This window comes from Lampetra planeri, chromosome 24 (assembly GCF_965212315.1).
Source record: "Lampetra planeri chromosome 24, kcLamPlan1.2.h2, whole genome shotgun sequence".
NCBI classification, from domain to species: domain Eukaryota; kingdom Metazoa; phylum Chordata; class Hyperoartia; order Petromyzontiformes; family Petromyzontidae; genus Lampetra; species Lampetra planeri.
The window spans coordinates 12,119,051-12,135,169 of record NC_136130.1 but is presented as its reverse complement, the minus strand read 5'-3'; the positions used below and the strand labels follow the sequence as shown (position 1 = coordinate 12,135,169).

At 52.8% G+C, this 16,119-nt stretch overlaps 1 protein-coding gene across 10 annotated transcripts in view; it reads right to left on the bottom strand.

Moving 5' to 3' along the window:
• Positions 1-1,738: 1,738 nt before the first annotated feature.
• Positions 1,739-16,119, bottom strand: part of LOC144726810 (TLC domain-containing protein 4-B-like) — a 40,020-nt gene continuing 25,639 nt past the window's right edge. For 7 of the 10 annotated variants that reach the window (XM_078605733.1, XM_078605731.1, XM_078605729.1 and 4 more), the window contains 6 exons: positions 15,164-15,332; positions 14,888-14,977; positions 12,738-12,796; positions 11,419-11,513; positions 9,958-10,031; positions 1,739-8,658 (listed from right to left, as the gene is read on the bottom strand). In XM_078605733.1, coding sequence (XP_078461859.1) covers positions 8,349-8,658; positions 9,958-10,031; positions 11,419-11,513; positions 12,738-12,796; positions 14,888-14,977; positions 15,164-15,318 — 783 coding nt within the window. In that variant the 5' untranslated portion in view covers positions 15,319-15,332 and the 3' untranslated portion in view covers positions 1,739-8,348. The remainder of the gene's footprint in view (positions 8,659-9,957; positions 10,032-11,418; positions 11,514-12,737; positions 12,797-14,887; positions 14,978-15,163; positions 15,333-16,119) is intronic. The other 3 variants (XM_078605735.1, XM_078605730.1, XM_078605737.1) reach the window with 1 other exon arrangement.

Sequence of the window (16,119 nt, the reverse complement as noted above, 5' to 3'; positions counted from 1 at the left end):
TCTGCCAAAGCTGACGAAGCTTGTATTTCTACCCGACAAGGTAATCGCCGTTTAAACAACCCGCGTCGTTCACTTTCCTCTGTCGTTGACCCGTGGCTCGAGCGGCTTGCTGCAGTGTTGCTGGAATTGTTGCTCGTGAACTGCGTGTACGCTTTGCAGGCGAGGACGTTTACAGCATCGAGTTGTAAACATCGTTGTGGATTAACTGCCATGCTAAGCCGTGACATACCACAGCTGATGCTACGACCGTGTTCTCCAGATTGAGTGCTGCGGACAGTAACACGGCACGCCCAAAGTTGTGCCCCGTGTCAGAAGCACAAATCTGGTCAAAGATCCTCCGTGCAGCCTGAACAGACTTGGCCCACACGGGGGTGTCGGTGGCTAGCACCACGCCCGGCCGCCTTTGTCTCTCCAGCGCTGATATTAAAACACCGCACCGGGCATATATTTGAGGCCGAGTCCAGTTCTATTATCGCTTGATGTCAGCCGTGAGCGGGAATCGGCCGCGTGTTGCGTGTTTGAAGCGCAGCGTGCGGAGCGCTCCGCACCAGGAGCAACGGGGCTGCTTAGACCCCAGGGGGAGGCAGCCAAAATAACGAGTGGAGACATTGTTTTCGAATTCGGTGAATTAAAAAAACCATTCAAGAGCCGCACTGCACTGTGGTGAATACGAAACGGTCCTTGGTAAATGACGTCACGAAGCAGCCCTTCCAGAGGCGCCGGTTCCTGCCCCGTGGCGTCGTGTGGAGAATTCGGTCGTGGCCCAGCAAAGTCCACGATGTCATGGACGCAGCCCACCCCATCCTGTGGCACGACGCTCTTGCCTGCTTGTTCATTGAACATCGTAAGTTGTTTAGATTTCTGTGCTTTTAAATTCCCAGGACAAACTCTTAATTTGAACTTATTTTCGAAGTAATTGAAAGTCTGTGACAACAACCGGTTATGGTGCACTTATTTCGCAGATGTCCCGTACCTGCATGCGCAGTGGCTAGCACCTGCAGCAACGATCAATCCCACAGCCCAAGAACAGCGTTGCTGGAAGAGTTCACGGCATCGTCGCATCCCACATTGGAGCGTTTGGTGGTTTCGCGCTTTGATTGCCGCTTCTCGTTATTTGCCTCACGAACTGCTTTGGCGATGAAACTTTGTGATGATGGTTTAAGCCTTCGTGTAGTTTGTGATAAGCCCGTTTGGGGGTTCGTGTAATGTCAGATTTTAAAATGTCCTTGTAAACCATCGCAAACTTTGAAATCTCTGCTTTGTAGAATTAGAGGTGTGTGATGTTTATTAACCCCCGTGGTGTTAGCCAAGGCTGCGGTATTGACTGTTTTTTCCGTTTCTAAATAAACATTCTGAAAATTTCATTTTTACTTAATTTCATTTTAAAATGTCGAATGGTTTTAGAAACTAAACACTGCTTTGTCACAATAATGATGCTGTGAATTCACTTTCTACCATGCTGTGTAGATGTATTTTGATGAGTTATTCTGAGTCGTCCTTAGTGAACAATCGACACATTCCACCACTGCTGCAACAACTTAATTGTTGGGTCCGCTTCAGATAAAACCTCAAGGTAATAACTCCGTGGAGGTCATTCATGTCAGGCTGAACGGGGATTTAAGATTCCTTGTTTAACCTGCAAGGGCACGTGAAAGTGCACAAAGATCACCAATTCGGTGCAGGTGCCGCGTGGCCTTCACGCGCGCACAAGAAACTGACGCACACGGCAGCAACGGGATGAGAGAGAGAGCACCGTGTCACAGCAGCGGGCAGGTTTATTTATAAACGAAGCCAGAGAGCACTTAGCAAATATAAGCAACAACGATGAACGCGCTCGCCAACAGCTCCGCAGAGTCCTTCACGAGGCCTGCATTCTTAGTGGCCTCAACTTCGCGTGCGCCTTTTATCAAACTTCTACAAAGTGTAACGATGCCACCGGCTCTCAGAGCCCAGTCCCCGTGTCCACGTGCAGTGGCGGCAGAAGGCGGCAATGTGGTGGAGTGTAACTTTGTCTGAGGACACGGAGGAGATTGGACGGAGTGAGACGGAGGCGTGGGTAGGGAGGAGAAGGCTGCAGATCCGCGAGCTGCATCCAGACGGCCAATGGGGACATCTCGACCGGTATCGACGATAGAAGGAGGAGCGTGGAGGCGGCTGTCATCCGACGGAGACGAACTTGAGGGGACTGGCTGATGACAAAGGCCGTTACCGGAGAGGGGACGGGGCGAGAAAGGCCAAGAATTGGGAATGAAGAGGTGGCAGAGACAGGAGAGGATGGAGGCCCCCGCCGTGGGGGAGGTGAACCGGGAACGCGGCGAGCGCCACACCGCGTGAGACGCGAGTCCTGGGCAGAGGGCCTCGATGGTGGGCAGCGTTCAGTTTGAGGTATTCTTTCACTGCCGATGCGTGACACGCAATGTAACATTGGTCTCGCTGGTTTACAGCAGCACCCGTGGGTTATGGTTGCACAACAAATCTCACACACGCTGCGATGAACTCCATGTCTAATGTAGCGAGAAGCGGTGTTAAAATGCCATCTCTTGAACAACATCGCCACTTAATTCGGTTACATCCTTTAAATAAGCAGGTCCTATGGTTCAACGTTTTTACATCGGTTGCATATTTTTCGTGAAATTATCATTTGACAATTATGTAAAGTGTCAATTCAATAGGAAATACATAGAAAAGTGGACTTTGGGAAATTGATGAAATGTAAAAGACCAAAAGTATATACATGCATGCTACATTTCTTGGTTAAATGCATCCGAGGCGTATGCAGAACGGCGCAACTTTTATCTTAAACACAGCACAAAGAACGGCCCACAAGCAGTTTAACGATATGGAACATGCATATGTAAGTGCGTATAGGTCTCATATAGGTCTCAATGCAAACGCGTGATGAATGCGAATATCGACGGCCGCATCATTCCACCAGGGGTGGCTAAACGCGCTGACCCCCCCCCCCCCCCCCCGGTGAGCCACCCAGCAGCAGAGTCGTGTGGCTGGGGGCCGCACGACACGCGGCGGGGGCTGCTTGGCTGCGGAGTTTTGAATTTGGAAATCTACGGGAGCGCCCGGGGAGCACTCGTGTCTGGCTACACCACCAGGGGAGGAGTGACCCGCACAACTGCGGCTTCCGCACATGTTTTCCCCCTCTTTCGCGTGGAGTGTTGTTGGAAGGTCACGAGTTGAGCAATCCCCTCTCGAACCGCGCGCGCGAAACTGCCCAGGGGCCGCACGCGGCTCGCGAGCCGAGGTTTTGCCACTCCTGGACCGCACGGCTACCAGGTGCACACGCATGCCACACGCATGCCACACGCATGCCACACGCATGCCACACACATGCCACACGCATGTGGAATGTCCTCCATGTGTAAGCACAGCTCGCACGCGCGCGCCGGGGCTGCGCAGATTGCTGGCGTGTGCACACATTCTCTTCATCGTCAAATACCGACATTCACAAAACGATGAAATGGTAAACTAAGCGCGATGATGAATTTAACTTAAGGTCCAGGGCTATTCTTCACGAGGCGTGCACACTGCTGGACACGGGGCGACACCGGCGAAGATCGCAAGCGTGGTACTGACACACGCAGCAGCAGCAATGCTCCGACACGCGATCCCGATTAGCACGACTGGCGACGTGCGGTGCGAAAGAAGTTCAACATACAGACGAAACAATGCTAACTTGGGCTGATGCGAGAATACAAATGAAAGCAAAATAATTGTTTACACTTTTTTTCAAACATCCTCCATCAGAGATTTGATGTCCTATGCCGCGTAGTACTTTGCGTGTTTATGGTCGAAGCACATCCACGTGTCTGGACTGTGCCGGTAATGAGGAGTCGGCGCCACTCCTTGTGCCGTCATCAGCCCAACTACAACCACACGAGCTCAAAGCAATGCCACGGCTTCTGCTCATGAAGTAACATTAAGAACTTTCTCGTGACCTACATCTGCATGCACACGGTTACCAACATCCACCATGACCTATCCAGCAAACAAGGAACTTCTTTTTTACTACTTGGGGGGGGGGAGGTTTTCACAGTTGCGCGGTACAGCTGTCCGGGTGCCTTCAGTTTGCACCCCATGTGTTGTTCGGCAGTATGTCCGACGTTTCGCTACGTGCGCTTCTTCGGCAACAGAATCTGAAGAAGCTCCCAGCACGTGGAGAGAATGGAATTGCCGCAGCGAAACGTCGGACATAGTGCCGAACATCACGCGGTACGCGCCAAAGCGCATCGGAGAGCGAGCGTGCGCTTTGATTGAGATGTCAATGAAGACGAGAGGTCAAGTTGGTCTGGACCAACTTGACCTCTTCCAGGGCGGGACGGCAATGGTGCACGCGAAGGCTCTGGCCACCGAGCGGGCGGGGGGGACCCCGGGACGGCGGGTGGATCGTACCGCGTGGGGTCTGCACGCCTCAAGCACACCAAGGCGCACGCTACGCGGGCCACGATTTGTTTGTAGCTGCATTAGCGTCCAGTGCCTTCTTCCTAACCAGCAGAAACCCCATTAGAACCAAACACCTCTTGTCCACTGAATATATTAGTAACTAGGTTAATAGTTGTATTTACGACTTAAGTTGCACATTTATTTATTTACAAACTAGCATTGTGATGACATTGTTTGTTAAAGGTCGATAGCCATCCGCAGTGGTGCACGCACTGGCGGCCTCAGCTCAAAGCAGTGAAGCTCCGTTTGGAAATCTCAGCACGGATCGCCCGAGGGCAGTGCCGAGTGCCGCCTGCCCACGGCCTCTGCGGAGTCGAGGTGACAGGATCGGGGGTCGCGCGTTGTAAACAAATACATTGCATACCCATCTGCACAGACGAATGGACACCACTGAATTTGAGAGGCCAATATATACACTGTTGCTGTACAGAGAAGGCAATCGGAATGTTAAGATTTGATCCCGGTCTCTGGATTTACGGTTAATGCCACCTCCCTCCCTCTCTCTCTCGCCAGGTGGCGCTGCAGAGCCCTCCCGAGTGCCGAACGCGCGCGGGAGAGCCATAACACAGCACAACAGCAAAACCTCCTCCGCCGTGTGGTGCCGCAGTGCCAGTGGGTGGGGCTCGTATCGAGATCAATCCTGTCGCTGAAATCCTCCAGGGAGGATAACATGATTACCACATTTTGTGGAAGTCAACAGTGGCTGGTTGTGCTACGGACATTCTCCACCCCACCATAGGAATGTGGAATTTCCAGCACTGACTTCGGGCTGTGAGCACGACTGCTGGGAGGCGGCGCTAGCCCCCCGCGATCGGGCAGAGACCCGAAACGTCACCACGGTGCTCACGGCGCAAACACGCGACGCAGTCACCACGAGACTGAGCGAGCATTGCCATCTCGGGTTTGTTTGCGAAGTCTACGCAACTCAAACTGAAGAGACCACCGCAACCTCACGGTTACGTTCAAGCCATGTTACGTGAATAACAATTGTATACTTCACTTGAGATTTAAAAACTAAAAAAAACTTTCTATCGCTTCGATTTTAATTTCTATTCGTTAAAATTGTTTAAAAGGGTTAAACAGCAATCGTACTCGGTCGTCAGAGACTGGTCGTTCTGAAAATCAAACCCTTGCAACGTTCCCAGCCACATTCCCAAACTCCCAAAAGTTTGAGAAAACTCCGTGAAGATGCTCCAGACACTTTGCTTTTAAGTATTTGGAAACCACGAGCCTGTTTTTAGGCAATTACTGTGTGTGCATTGCGAGTTACTTGTCTGTCTGTGTACATTCTGATCTGGTTCACCAGGGAATTACACTTTTTTAAAGTATTTAGTTTGTTTACTATTAGTGTTTCAATGTTGCGGGTTGTAACTTGTGATCTTTAAGCATTATGGATGTTTTATTTAATGTTATTTTTGTCCCTGCGCCAATTTGCCCGCTCTCAATGTCCGCATGGAATTTGCCCAAAGTCCTCGCTGCTGCTGCTGCTGCTGCCGCTGCACGAGCCTCGCTCCACTGGGACCTCGCCTGGTGCCCCACGTGAGGCAAGGTCTCAGCATGTCCGATGGCATTTAGCGTCTTATAAACCGACAGCAAATATTCTACTAATTCATCTGCCTATCCCAGATGTATCGGTCTCATACTGAAGTCTCTATTCACAATTATGATTCAGTTAAGAGATAAACATGAGTCTCCATTAAACTTCGTAGCCGTCATTATAGCACCTACTGGAGATGCCCGTACACGACGGTGTTACTCGTCTAGCTGTCGGGCGGTGGAGGGCCTTGTGACAGATGTGGCCGAATCGTTACCGTGGCGACCGAAACCCAGCATCCACAGTGCATCGCAGCACTTACTGCGGGGTCGAGCGACGACATTCACCTCCACGACACGAGTCCGGCCGACAGCGACACAAACCGTGGCCTCCGCGAGAGGCCTTCTCAAACCGCAGCCATCCTCACCGGCCCTCCGCACGCTTCGCTTTCCAAAAAGCGGCCCTCCTCAGGGGCAGAGACGGCGGCCGCCCCCGTCCGGGCCGGGGGCGCACGGCAGGGCGTCGTCTCACCCCGAGGGGAGCGGCGAGGCGTCGCAAGCCGGGATAACCGAGCCCGAGGCCAGCGCGTCTCCGTCGATCGGCCACTACCCCGCAACGGAGAGCGGCACGGGGACCGAAGCTCGAGACGCCCTCCCCGAGGCAGATCCCCCACGTGGCAGCAGCATTAGCAGCGGCGGCAGCAGTGGCAGCGGCGGCAGCAGCGGCGGCAGCAGCGGCGTGCGCGTCACCGCAGGCTCGGCGACTTGTCGTGAAACCGTCCTTTTATTCACATCCATGTATCATACCGCTTGACATGCGGTGGGATCAAGTCTCATCTTTAAAAAGAAGAAATGCATTTGAAATCAAAAAAACTATCACAGCCCCCAGTTTGTTGAATGTGTCCTCTACTATATATACAGGCAGTGTATATATCATCTTTATGTGCCGTGTATAGAATGTTTACACAAACGTTTATCATATACAAACATGCACACAATAACACACATACACACACGTATATACTGTACAGTATATGGTATCCAGGCCATAACGTTAACATTATTGCATTTTATTGCATTGTGGAGGCATCTGGTAAAGCAGCTGCTGCTGCTGCTGCTGCTCCACGCTAGCGTGACAGTCGGCGCCATGCAGGAAGCGCCGCGCTAAAGACCCGCAGCGCCACGCGCGGGACGCTGTGGAGTGGCACAAAGGCGGCTCGTGACTCCGGGCAGCTTCCATCGGAGGCCTTGGCCACAGTGAAGCTGCCCCCTAACCTGCGCTTTCCTCAAACGCCATCCCCCCCCCCCTTTTCAGATTTAATTCATCACAATAATGGTTACAATTTAGTTAAATTTGGTTTTCGTGCCATCATTCTTACAAAGCAATGCCACCACGTCTGTCGCGATTTCACAGCAGGGGGCGATGTTGCTGCTCTGTGATCCCAATTGAGTCATTTGTGGGCAATTCCACAAATTTGGACAGTGAAAATTTTCTACAACAAATCTGAGAAAGTGACAACCAATTGAAAATGGACATTTAAGGCTCCATTTTAGTGAGCGCAGGGACTTGGCGGCTCTTCTAAGCCGTCGTGTGATCAGCAATGCAGTGTCTACCCTCCTGCAATGGTGTTTCCCTCGAAGGTGTGTGCTGCTCAATGTCTGCGACGTTACGATTTCGATGCTTTCACGTTCTCTCTCGTTCACCAAGGCCCTCCGCGGGGTCACTCTTGTAAAACAGCTCACAGCTGAACGTTCCTAATCCTCGTCAACAAATAAAATCTATGACACGCGCAGACCACGCGGCACGCATCTGCTGGGCAGCTGCATGAGATTCCACGGCGACAGCGGCCACCCAACAAGCCAAGCCGAGCCCCCTCCCCCCTCCCCCCCACACACCCTGCGGCCATCGGGCGACGGGTCGCCGCTCGTCGCAATCGCTGCCACCGCACTCGGCCGCTGTGCGACAGGATGTGTACTGCAGGTTGTGCTGCAGGATGTGTACTGTAGGATGTGTACTGCAGGATGTGTACTGCAGGATGTGTACTGTAGGATGTGTACTGCAGGATGTGTACTGTAGGATGTGTACTGCAGGATGTGTACTGCAAGATGTGTACTGCAGGATGCGCGCCCGTTGTTGGCGACATAAACCCGGGGGGGCGGGGAAGAAGCTTCGAAATGGAGGCCAGCTCTATCTGGCCCCGGTCGCCGACTGGCGGCGTGAGCGCGTCAGGGAGGGAGGGGGGAGGGGGGAGGGATCGCGTCGTCTCGTGGCCACCGCCGTCGTTGCCCACGCGTGCCGCCTCCCGCGTGCCGCCAGGGCGCCAGGGCGGCGGCTCGCGTTTTACTCGGCGCCGGGACCCTCACTGCGACTTCCCGTTGGTGACCGGCCGCCCTTGGCTCCGCACGAACAGCACCTTGTAGCAGCCCCGCGCGATCTTGTACATCCACATGACGTTCATGACGTCGAGGCACACGCTGGACAGCACCCACGACACCTGGGGACCCGTGCCGAGGCGCGCGAACGCCTCCGTGCCCACGGTGGCCAGCATGCGGCCGTAGTACGGCGGCATCACCGCGACGCGCACCGCGAAGAAGGCCACGGCCATGAGCACGCCGTTCACCACGTACGGGCCGCCCGCCTTGGGGTACCCCAGCGCCTCGTAAAACCACCTGCGGTGCAAGGGGCGAAGCGGGCGCACGCAGCGTTAGGGGAGCGCGCGAGCGAGACACAGAGTGCCGAGCGAGACGCGGCGTGCCGAGCGAGACACAGAGTGCCGAGCGAGACAACGCGTCCTGAGCGAGACACGGAGTGCCGAGCGCGCCGAGGGCTCCTTTCGGAACTGCGCTGGTTTTCGGGGCTGTGCCGCACGGCTCTCCGATGTGTTTTCTGGTCGTACCGCGCATGGTTTGGCACGGTGTCCGACGTTTCGCTGCACGTGCGCCAGCTCAGTAAGAGGGTACACGTTTACACTGAGCACTAGTGAGCGATCCATGCAGAGTGACATCTTTGCAAGTGTGGCTGGCCAGTGAAGTTGTGGCAGTACGCTATCAGAAGAATGCTGAAGCTCAGTCGAGACATTCCTGTTGGGAAAGAGGAAATGTAATTCTTAAAATGTATGTTAAGTATAGATGGTAATTCCTCGGCGCACGGATAAAAAGCCCACGGCTCTGTGACAATCACCTCTGCCAACCCGCACTGACCTGCGTGGTGAAGCATGGTCAAGTAACCCTCTCGACCCACACGGCATAGGGAGGGCCTGATCCAGCAGTGGATTGACAAAGGGTTGCACACTGTACGTGTATTGAGATTAACAGAGAACGCTACTCGACTTCTGGCGCGGTGAACATATTCGTCTCTCAGTTCATTTAGCAAACTCCAGATGAGCTCCCGCGTTGCTAAACCAGAAGCCAAGAGGAGCGATCACCTCCTCGTGGCTTCCCAGCAGTTGCGCTGCTCTCGCCGAGATCGTTTTAAGAACTTGAAACTTGCACCCGGGCCAGGGCCGGCTGGGAGACGTCGCAACTGTGCACGTGATTCTCTCCAGAAACAAAACACACCGAGAGCCAACACGGATTCCTCCCTTCTCACAGACGTCCGCTGCAGCAGCAGCGTGCGCCGGTCATCATCCTCCCGGTGACCCTTCTTTGGCTCAGTGCAACCCCCCCCCCGCTCTCGTTTGCTGCGTTTGCACTTTCGCGGCACGAACAACAGTAAATATTTAGAAACCTCAACAGTTACATAAGCCAGAGCCAGATGTATTCAATCATTAATTTGCCTGACGTGTGATAGCAGCTGCAAATGGAGAGACTGCAATGCAGACGGCACGCAGCATCATTGCGGTCGTCGCACCTGCGCAGTATTATTAATTCAAAACGGCGCACCTCTGCGAGGAGTGGCGAAGGCGCTACCGCTGGGCGCGTGCGAGCGCGAGGCGGTGGTGGAGGAGGGGATGGGGACACGGGACTCACCGCTGGTTTACAAACGGCGTAGACAGCTCGGCGAGTTGCCGGAAATTGGCAAAGTACGGCAGCACGCCCCGATCCTGCAACACAACAGCACAGCAGCTTGAGAGCTCACGACTCGGGGAGGTCGACCGCATGGCGACGCGCCGAGCTTTGTTACGAGTGGTTTGCTACGTTTATTCGGGATTAAGCTGCAACACTAACATAGCAACATTTATTTATTATATCTCATTATTCAGTGATAATCATAACATCCACACTCGAGTACAATGCAACTTTTCTGTGCACATAAAAAAACTATCCTTGGTAATTTGAAACTTTACAAAGTGTCAATGAACGGTCTTGTCCGCAGTATCTCCAACCCGTGGTGGTTATAGGCTCGACAACTTCCTACAAGAGTGATTCGAAAACCAAACTGAAAACATGCAGCAGATTAAAATAATGAAAGATAAATAAAATAATTAAATAAGATACCAATAAAAACAAGGACTCCAGATGTTGCAAACCATGTGATACGACACCATCATATGTTTGCCGAATATAATAAACCCTATGCGTGTATTGCAAACTGATATAAGTTAAACTTTAAACGACGGAACAATCAACCTGCAAATTGAATTAAAACGCATCAACACCAGGGAAGCCGTAAGAAGAATGTGTGGTGTGTGGATCCTGCTGATTCACACGCCACGGGTACTGCAGACACCTCCGTGGGCAGGACTGCGTCATTCTCTCACTTACGTAACGGCGATGAACACTCCTGAAAGTTGGCCCCTGATGACACACAACTCTTTATAGAATCATCGGAGGACAATTCAGTCCCAATCCTTCCAAATAATCCTTCCTTCCATCTCTTCCTTCCATCTCTTCTCCGCTGTACATTCCCTTGCCTCCGATCTTCTCTTCTAATCCCAATGTGCCGATTTGAAGGCTCAGCAACAAGTAAGAGGCGAATCGTCATCGGACAGGCCAAGTTGATGCATTACGCGGCACTCGCTGGAATGACCGCGGTGGCGTGGCAAGCGGCGATGGTCCACGTAATGAGCGCAGGTGCACCCCGCCAACACAACGAGCAGGCTCACAAAATTCTCCGCTGTTTCTCATGTCAGAATTCTCAGCTGGTTCCCAAGTCAGAATCCTCAGCTGGTTCCCAGGTCAGAATTCTCAGCTGGCACCACCGAGGTCCTGGGTTCGAATCTGGCCGGCTGCCTGTGATTAAGCCGGAATCCCAAATGAAAGAGTTGATGTCCGTAGCTTAGGTCACCGATGATTTCACAAAAAATGAACCCTGTCATTTTACATTTGGTTTTGCACACGAGCTGCGTAAAATTCCGGCTCTGAGAATTCAAAATATCTCTTGGACTTGTCGTTAAGCCGAACAATCTCTTGCCAGAGTATGTGTGAAAGAGCGCCGCCTACTGTGTATAGAGTAGAAAGGCCACGTTTGTGACGGAGCTGTGCACTCACCATGACGTAGTAATAGGCGTAGAGGGCAGACAGGTGGTGCATGATGAAGAACTTGTCCCCAATGGCGTTCCAGTTGCATACGATCAGCAGGAAATCTGTAGGCAACACCCACCCGTTACTTTGCGCACACACCGCGGTGCAGCAGGTCGGCGACGCGGGGACAAAAAAAACATCGGCATGGCCGAGTGGACTCCAAGAAGACGTTAGGGGCAGTCCGAGCGGAACGTCGTCGTACGTTGGTGAAGAGGTCAGTTGTGAAAAGTCTCAAGACATAGAAAAAGTCTCAAGCCGTAGGCCAGAGTTTCATCGCCACGTTGGCACGGTATAAATCTCTTTGTAAACGTGACAATCTAGTCAGGTGGCGGAGGGTTAGAGACAGATCATTTTGGCATAAAACTACCACGTGGCCCAAACCCAAATATGGACTCACCACAACATTTCATTGTTTCTTTACTCACAACCTGATTATACATATTCTTCAACTCGACGTTAGTCAAATAATTGTTTAGGTTTCTTCAGCTTCGAATAAAGGCCAATGCGTGAAACGTCGGGCCACGGTATATTGTCCCCCAAGGCAGCAGCGGTAGCGTTGCTGGCAGGAGTGGCGAGGCTGGCTGTGACCCAGGCTGGCGCACCATAAACCTTCGCTTTGCTCTGCGCCATGTTAATATATTTAGGTTGACGATCGAATCAGCTGACCGTGCGTCACCACCGCCGTGAAACCTCGCGACCTCATCACAACACAACAGCTCCCATGAAGCGGATGTGTCATACGGCGGTAAATACACGCAGCCAGCCAGCGGTCCTGCGATTAAAAATAGTAGAGCCCTGGGTTCCTGCCACGCAATAGCACTCAAGAGCACCGAGAGGAAGTAATACCAACCGTTTGTACAAATACAGCAGTAAAATACGCCCGAGCTTGGCATAACAAGAACAGGAACGCAAAGAGGAGAATGTATTCAACGTTGCCCTGCACTGTGCACTTACGCGGCCGTCGCTTCTACGTCTACCCCGTGGCACAAAGGGAGCGGAGCTGTTTGGTCGACGGCGTGCCCGTGGTTGCACAGCATGCGGGTATAGCCACCACCTGCACCGCGCACACAACCTGCGCGTCCTAAGTGCCAAGGGGAAGGATCGGCTTCAGAAAATGCGATCTTTGACCCCTGCCTCTACCCGGACGAGCGGCTTTGCTCCGTGTCGCCGGTGTCCGTGGCGTGGCGAGCGACTCGCCCCACGTCCCTCGCCACCCCAGGGCGCCTGCAGCCCGCCGCCCTGAACCCCAACGGTGATGGGGCGGCGGTGTTTGTGCCGCGTCTCACCTGAGAACAGGTATCCCGTCGTGATGGCAATGTTAAGCTGCACGATTTTAGGATCTCCCCTGGAAAAAACACACAAGTCAGTGGGGGGGACAAAACCACAAGTTATTTAGTGGGCAAACAATCGCATCTTTCCTGGGTCTCGAGACACCATTTCCGGAGGGTGCTCCTGCATTGGGATGTTTGGTCGCTTCCACAAGATTGTGCTTATCATGTAGGGGGAAACGAGAGAAGGGGAAACCCACACGGGTTCCACACAGATCGATTCAATAATTCACGTGCACCTCCAATTAGCACGGTTGTCTACGTACGGTGCGAAAGAAGTTCAACATCCATACAGACGTGCAGGTCTGCAATCTCCTGGCCACCTCACAGCCCATTGGCTTTGGGAGTTTTAGAAATCTGTGCGATCCGCCAACCCCTGCCTTCAACCCTTGCGAGCGACAAGCGTACTCGCGACACGTGAACGGGGAAACCACCACAGTGGGAAGAATGCTGCCACTCGGGATTTGCCCAACGTTTCTGATTTAGCGGGATTAGTTGTAAAAAAAATAAAGTTAATGTAATGTTTTTGTGCAGTCATTGTTGACCAGGCTGAAACCATCAACTCCCTACACTTGAGATCCCGGTTTAATCACGGCCGGCCAAAACCCAGATTTGAACCAAACATCTCAGCGTTGCCGGCTGAATCCTCTGGCCCCTAAGCCAACACAATGTATTTGACATCACAAGTCAAACTCCACTGTATTTAAACACAAACTACGACAGCAGCAGAATCTCGTGACATGACAGTTGAATCGTTTTGTTCCAAGCGTCACAGAGGTTTTTTTTTTACAGAAATCATCGTCTCCCGTGGCCAAAAGCTATCAGGGCTGTGCAACAACAAGCTTCTAAAGTGTCTCGCCTTTTAGTTTTGTTTACTCTGCGGTATTTGATATGTATTGCTGAATGCGTTGTCCAAAGGTCATTTTAACTTTGCTTACTACACAGAGCTGGAATAAGCTTTACAAATAGCTACAACATTTATTAAATAAATGCTCCATTTTACCCGAGATACAGCACACGTACACACAGCTACCAGAACAGATCTACCACCTTGCTGAACCATACTTGTGCAATGCCAGCAGCAGAGGGTTTAGGAGTGCCAAGTGAATGTCGTCTCACTCCGGTATTTAATCTTATGGGTGAATCCAGTTATTTATGGGGCCCGGGGAGCCACAATCCTTTCTGCCAGACGCAACCACTAAGGCTGAAGAGACAAGTTCGATTACAGATAAAACATTTTAGACTGAAAGAGGAGCACGTGGATGAGTGAACATGTTGCAGGCTAAGACCACAATTATAAGTGCTAATGAGCGCGAGTGGGGCTTGGGCTGGAAGGGACAATTGCTGACGGCAGTGGAAGCCAAGGGGTAGAACGCATCCAGGAGGACGCCCATTGAGGAGATGGAGCGATGAAATCGGCTCGTGTGCAGGTGCTGGGTGGATTAATACATCGCAGGATCACGAGAGATGCCGACGGCTTGGAAAGACCTTTATCCAGCAGTGGCTTGACCACGGCCAATGATGATGATGAAAAACCTGACCGCAGTGAAGCTTCCACGCTTCGGTGTAGATTCTCTGCGATTCCAAGAAGTATTCGAAAGCAAACTTATAAACTAGTTAAAACTAAACTAGTTTTATTAAGCTAGGGGAGCACGACCGTGGTTGAGCTCTCCCGAGGCCTCGCCACCGAGTGTGGCGCGCACACGAGGAGCCCAGGCAACGCCACCCGCAGATCCCTCACCACAGATCCCTCACCACCACCACCACAGATCCCTCACCACCACCACCACAGATCCCTCACCACCACCACCACAGATCCCTCACCACCACCACCACCACCACAGATCCCTCACCACCACCACAGATCCCTCACCACCACCACCACCACAGATCCCTCACCACGCGGGCTTTCATTCAGTCAGGGTGGATATGTGATGGACGACGAAGTGGCATTGTGCTGTATTATAAAAAAGAAACCTATTGTGTGCACAACGTGTGTGAGCGTTGACTGCACGTTAGATTTCTTCCCACTTCGTGCAAACCGTTTTGAGCGAGGCGGGAACGAACGGCAACTCCGCCACGGGGGTTGCAGAGCATCGCAGACTCACCACACTGGGTCCTTATTGACGGCATCATCGAACCACAGTATGTAGAGGCAGAAGAAGCCCACGATCAAGGCGTGCAACGTCGACACCGTCCTGCACGCCACACCGGCACACGGGCACACATTTCATATCCGGTCTCATGAGCAGCTCCCTCTCATTAACCGACGGTATCATAATAATTTTGCCGGAATTTTAGCACCTAGGTTTTCCGCAACCACTGGTAACCAAAGCGTGGTTTTCTGGAATCTTTTCGAAAGCGCGCCCGCGCCGCACACGCACCTGGAATGCCACTCGATCTGTTTGGCCGGAGTGAGGGAGGCGAAAGCCGGGCAGAAGAGGCGAGACAGCGGGGGGCTGACCCAGTTGAAGAGCGCCTGGAAGACGCTGAAGCTGATGAAGATGACGAGGCAACAGAACTTGGCGTAGCTCTCCATGGCGGCCGGCCCTGCTGGGGTGGAGGTGAGGCACAGCACGCGCAGCACGCGCAGCACGCGCAGCACGCACAGCACGCACAGCACGCACAGCACGCACAGCACGCACAGCACGCGCAGCACGCACAGCACGCACAGCACGCGCAGCACGCACAGCACGCACAGCACGCACAGCACGCACAGCACGCACAGCACGCGCAGCACGCACAGCACGCACAGCACGCGCAGCACGCACAGCACGCACAGCACGCACAGCACGCACAGCACGCACAGCACGCACAGCTCTAAACCAATGCTGCTTTAATTATGCATTATCAGAAGACAATGAGGCCGATGGGATTTGTGAAAAGAACTAAATGGAGGGACATTTTAAAAAATTAGGTGGTGCCAAAATTGGACAAGAGACATTTGCCAACACATGAATCGGACTCTGTGTGTATAAGAGTCACAGTATGTCGAGTTGCTGTATCATACTCAAGGCACCCAAAGAACATTGTGGAATTGACGTTATGAAGCAGTCAAGGCACCTGCAAGCGTGTCTAGCACAGCGGTAACCCCACACTGCTCACCCCACTCACCCCACTGTGCACACGCCTGCAGATACAAGCCTGCATTGGGTTGAAACATGCATCACAAACCACAGCATTGTGCTCCCCTCTCTGACCTTGGCCTAACTCTGCCACAGCCACGATCAACGTCTGCTTTTTCCCACCGCGTGTAAAGGGGCGAAACTTGAATCCGGCGTAAAGCGCTGTGCAAACCGCACGGTTGCCTGGAGGGGAAACTCTCTGCCACTCTTCTTCC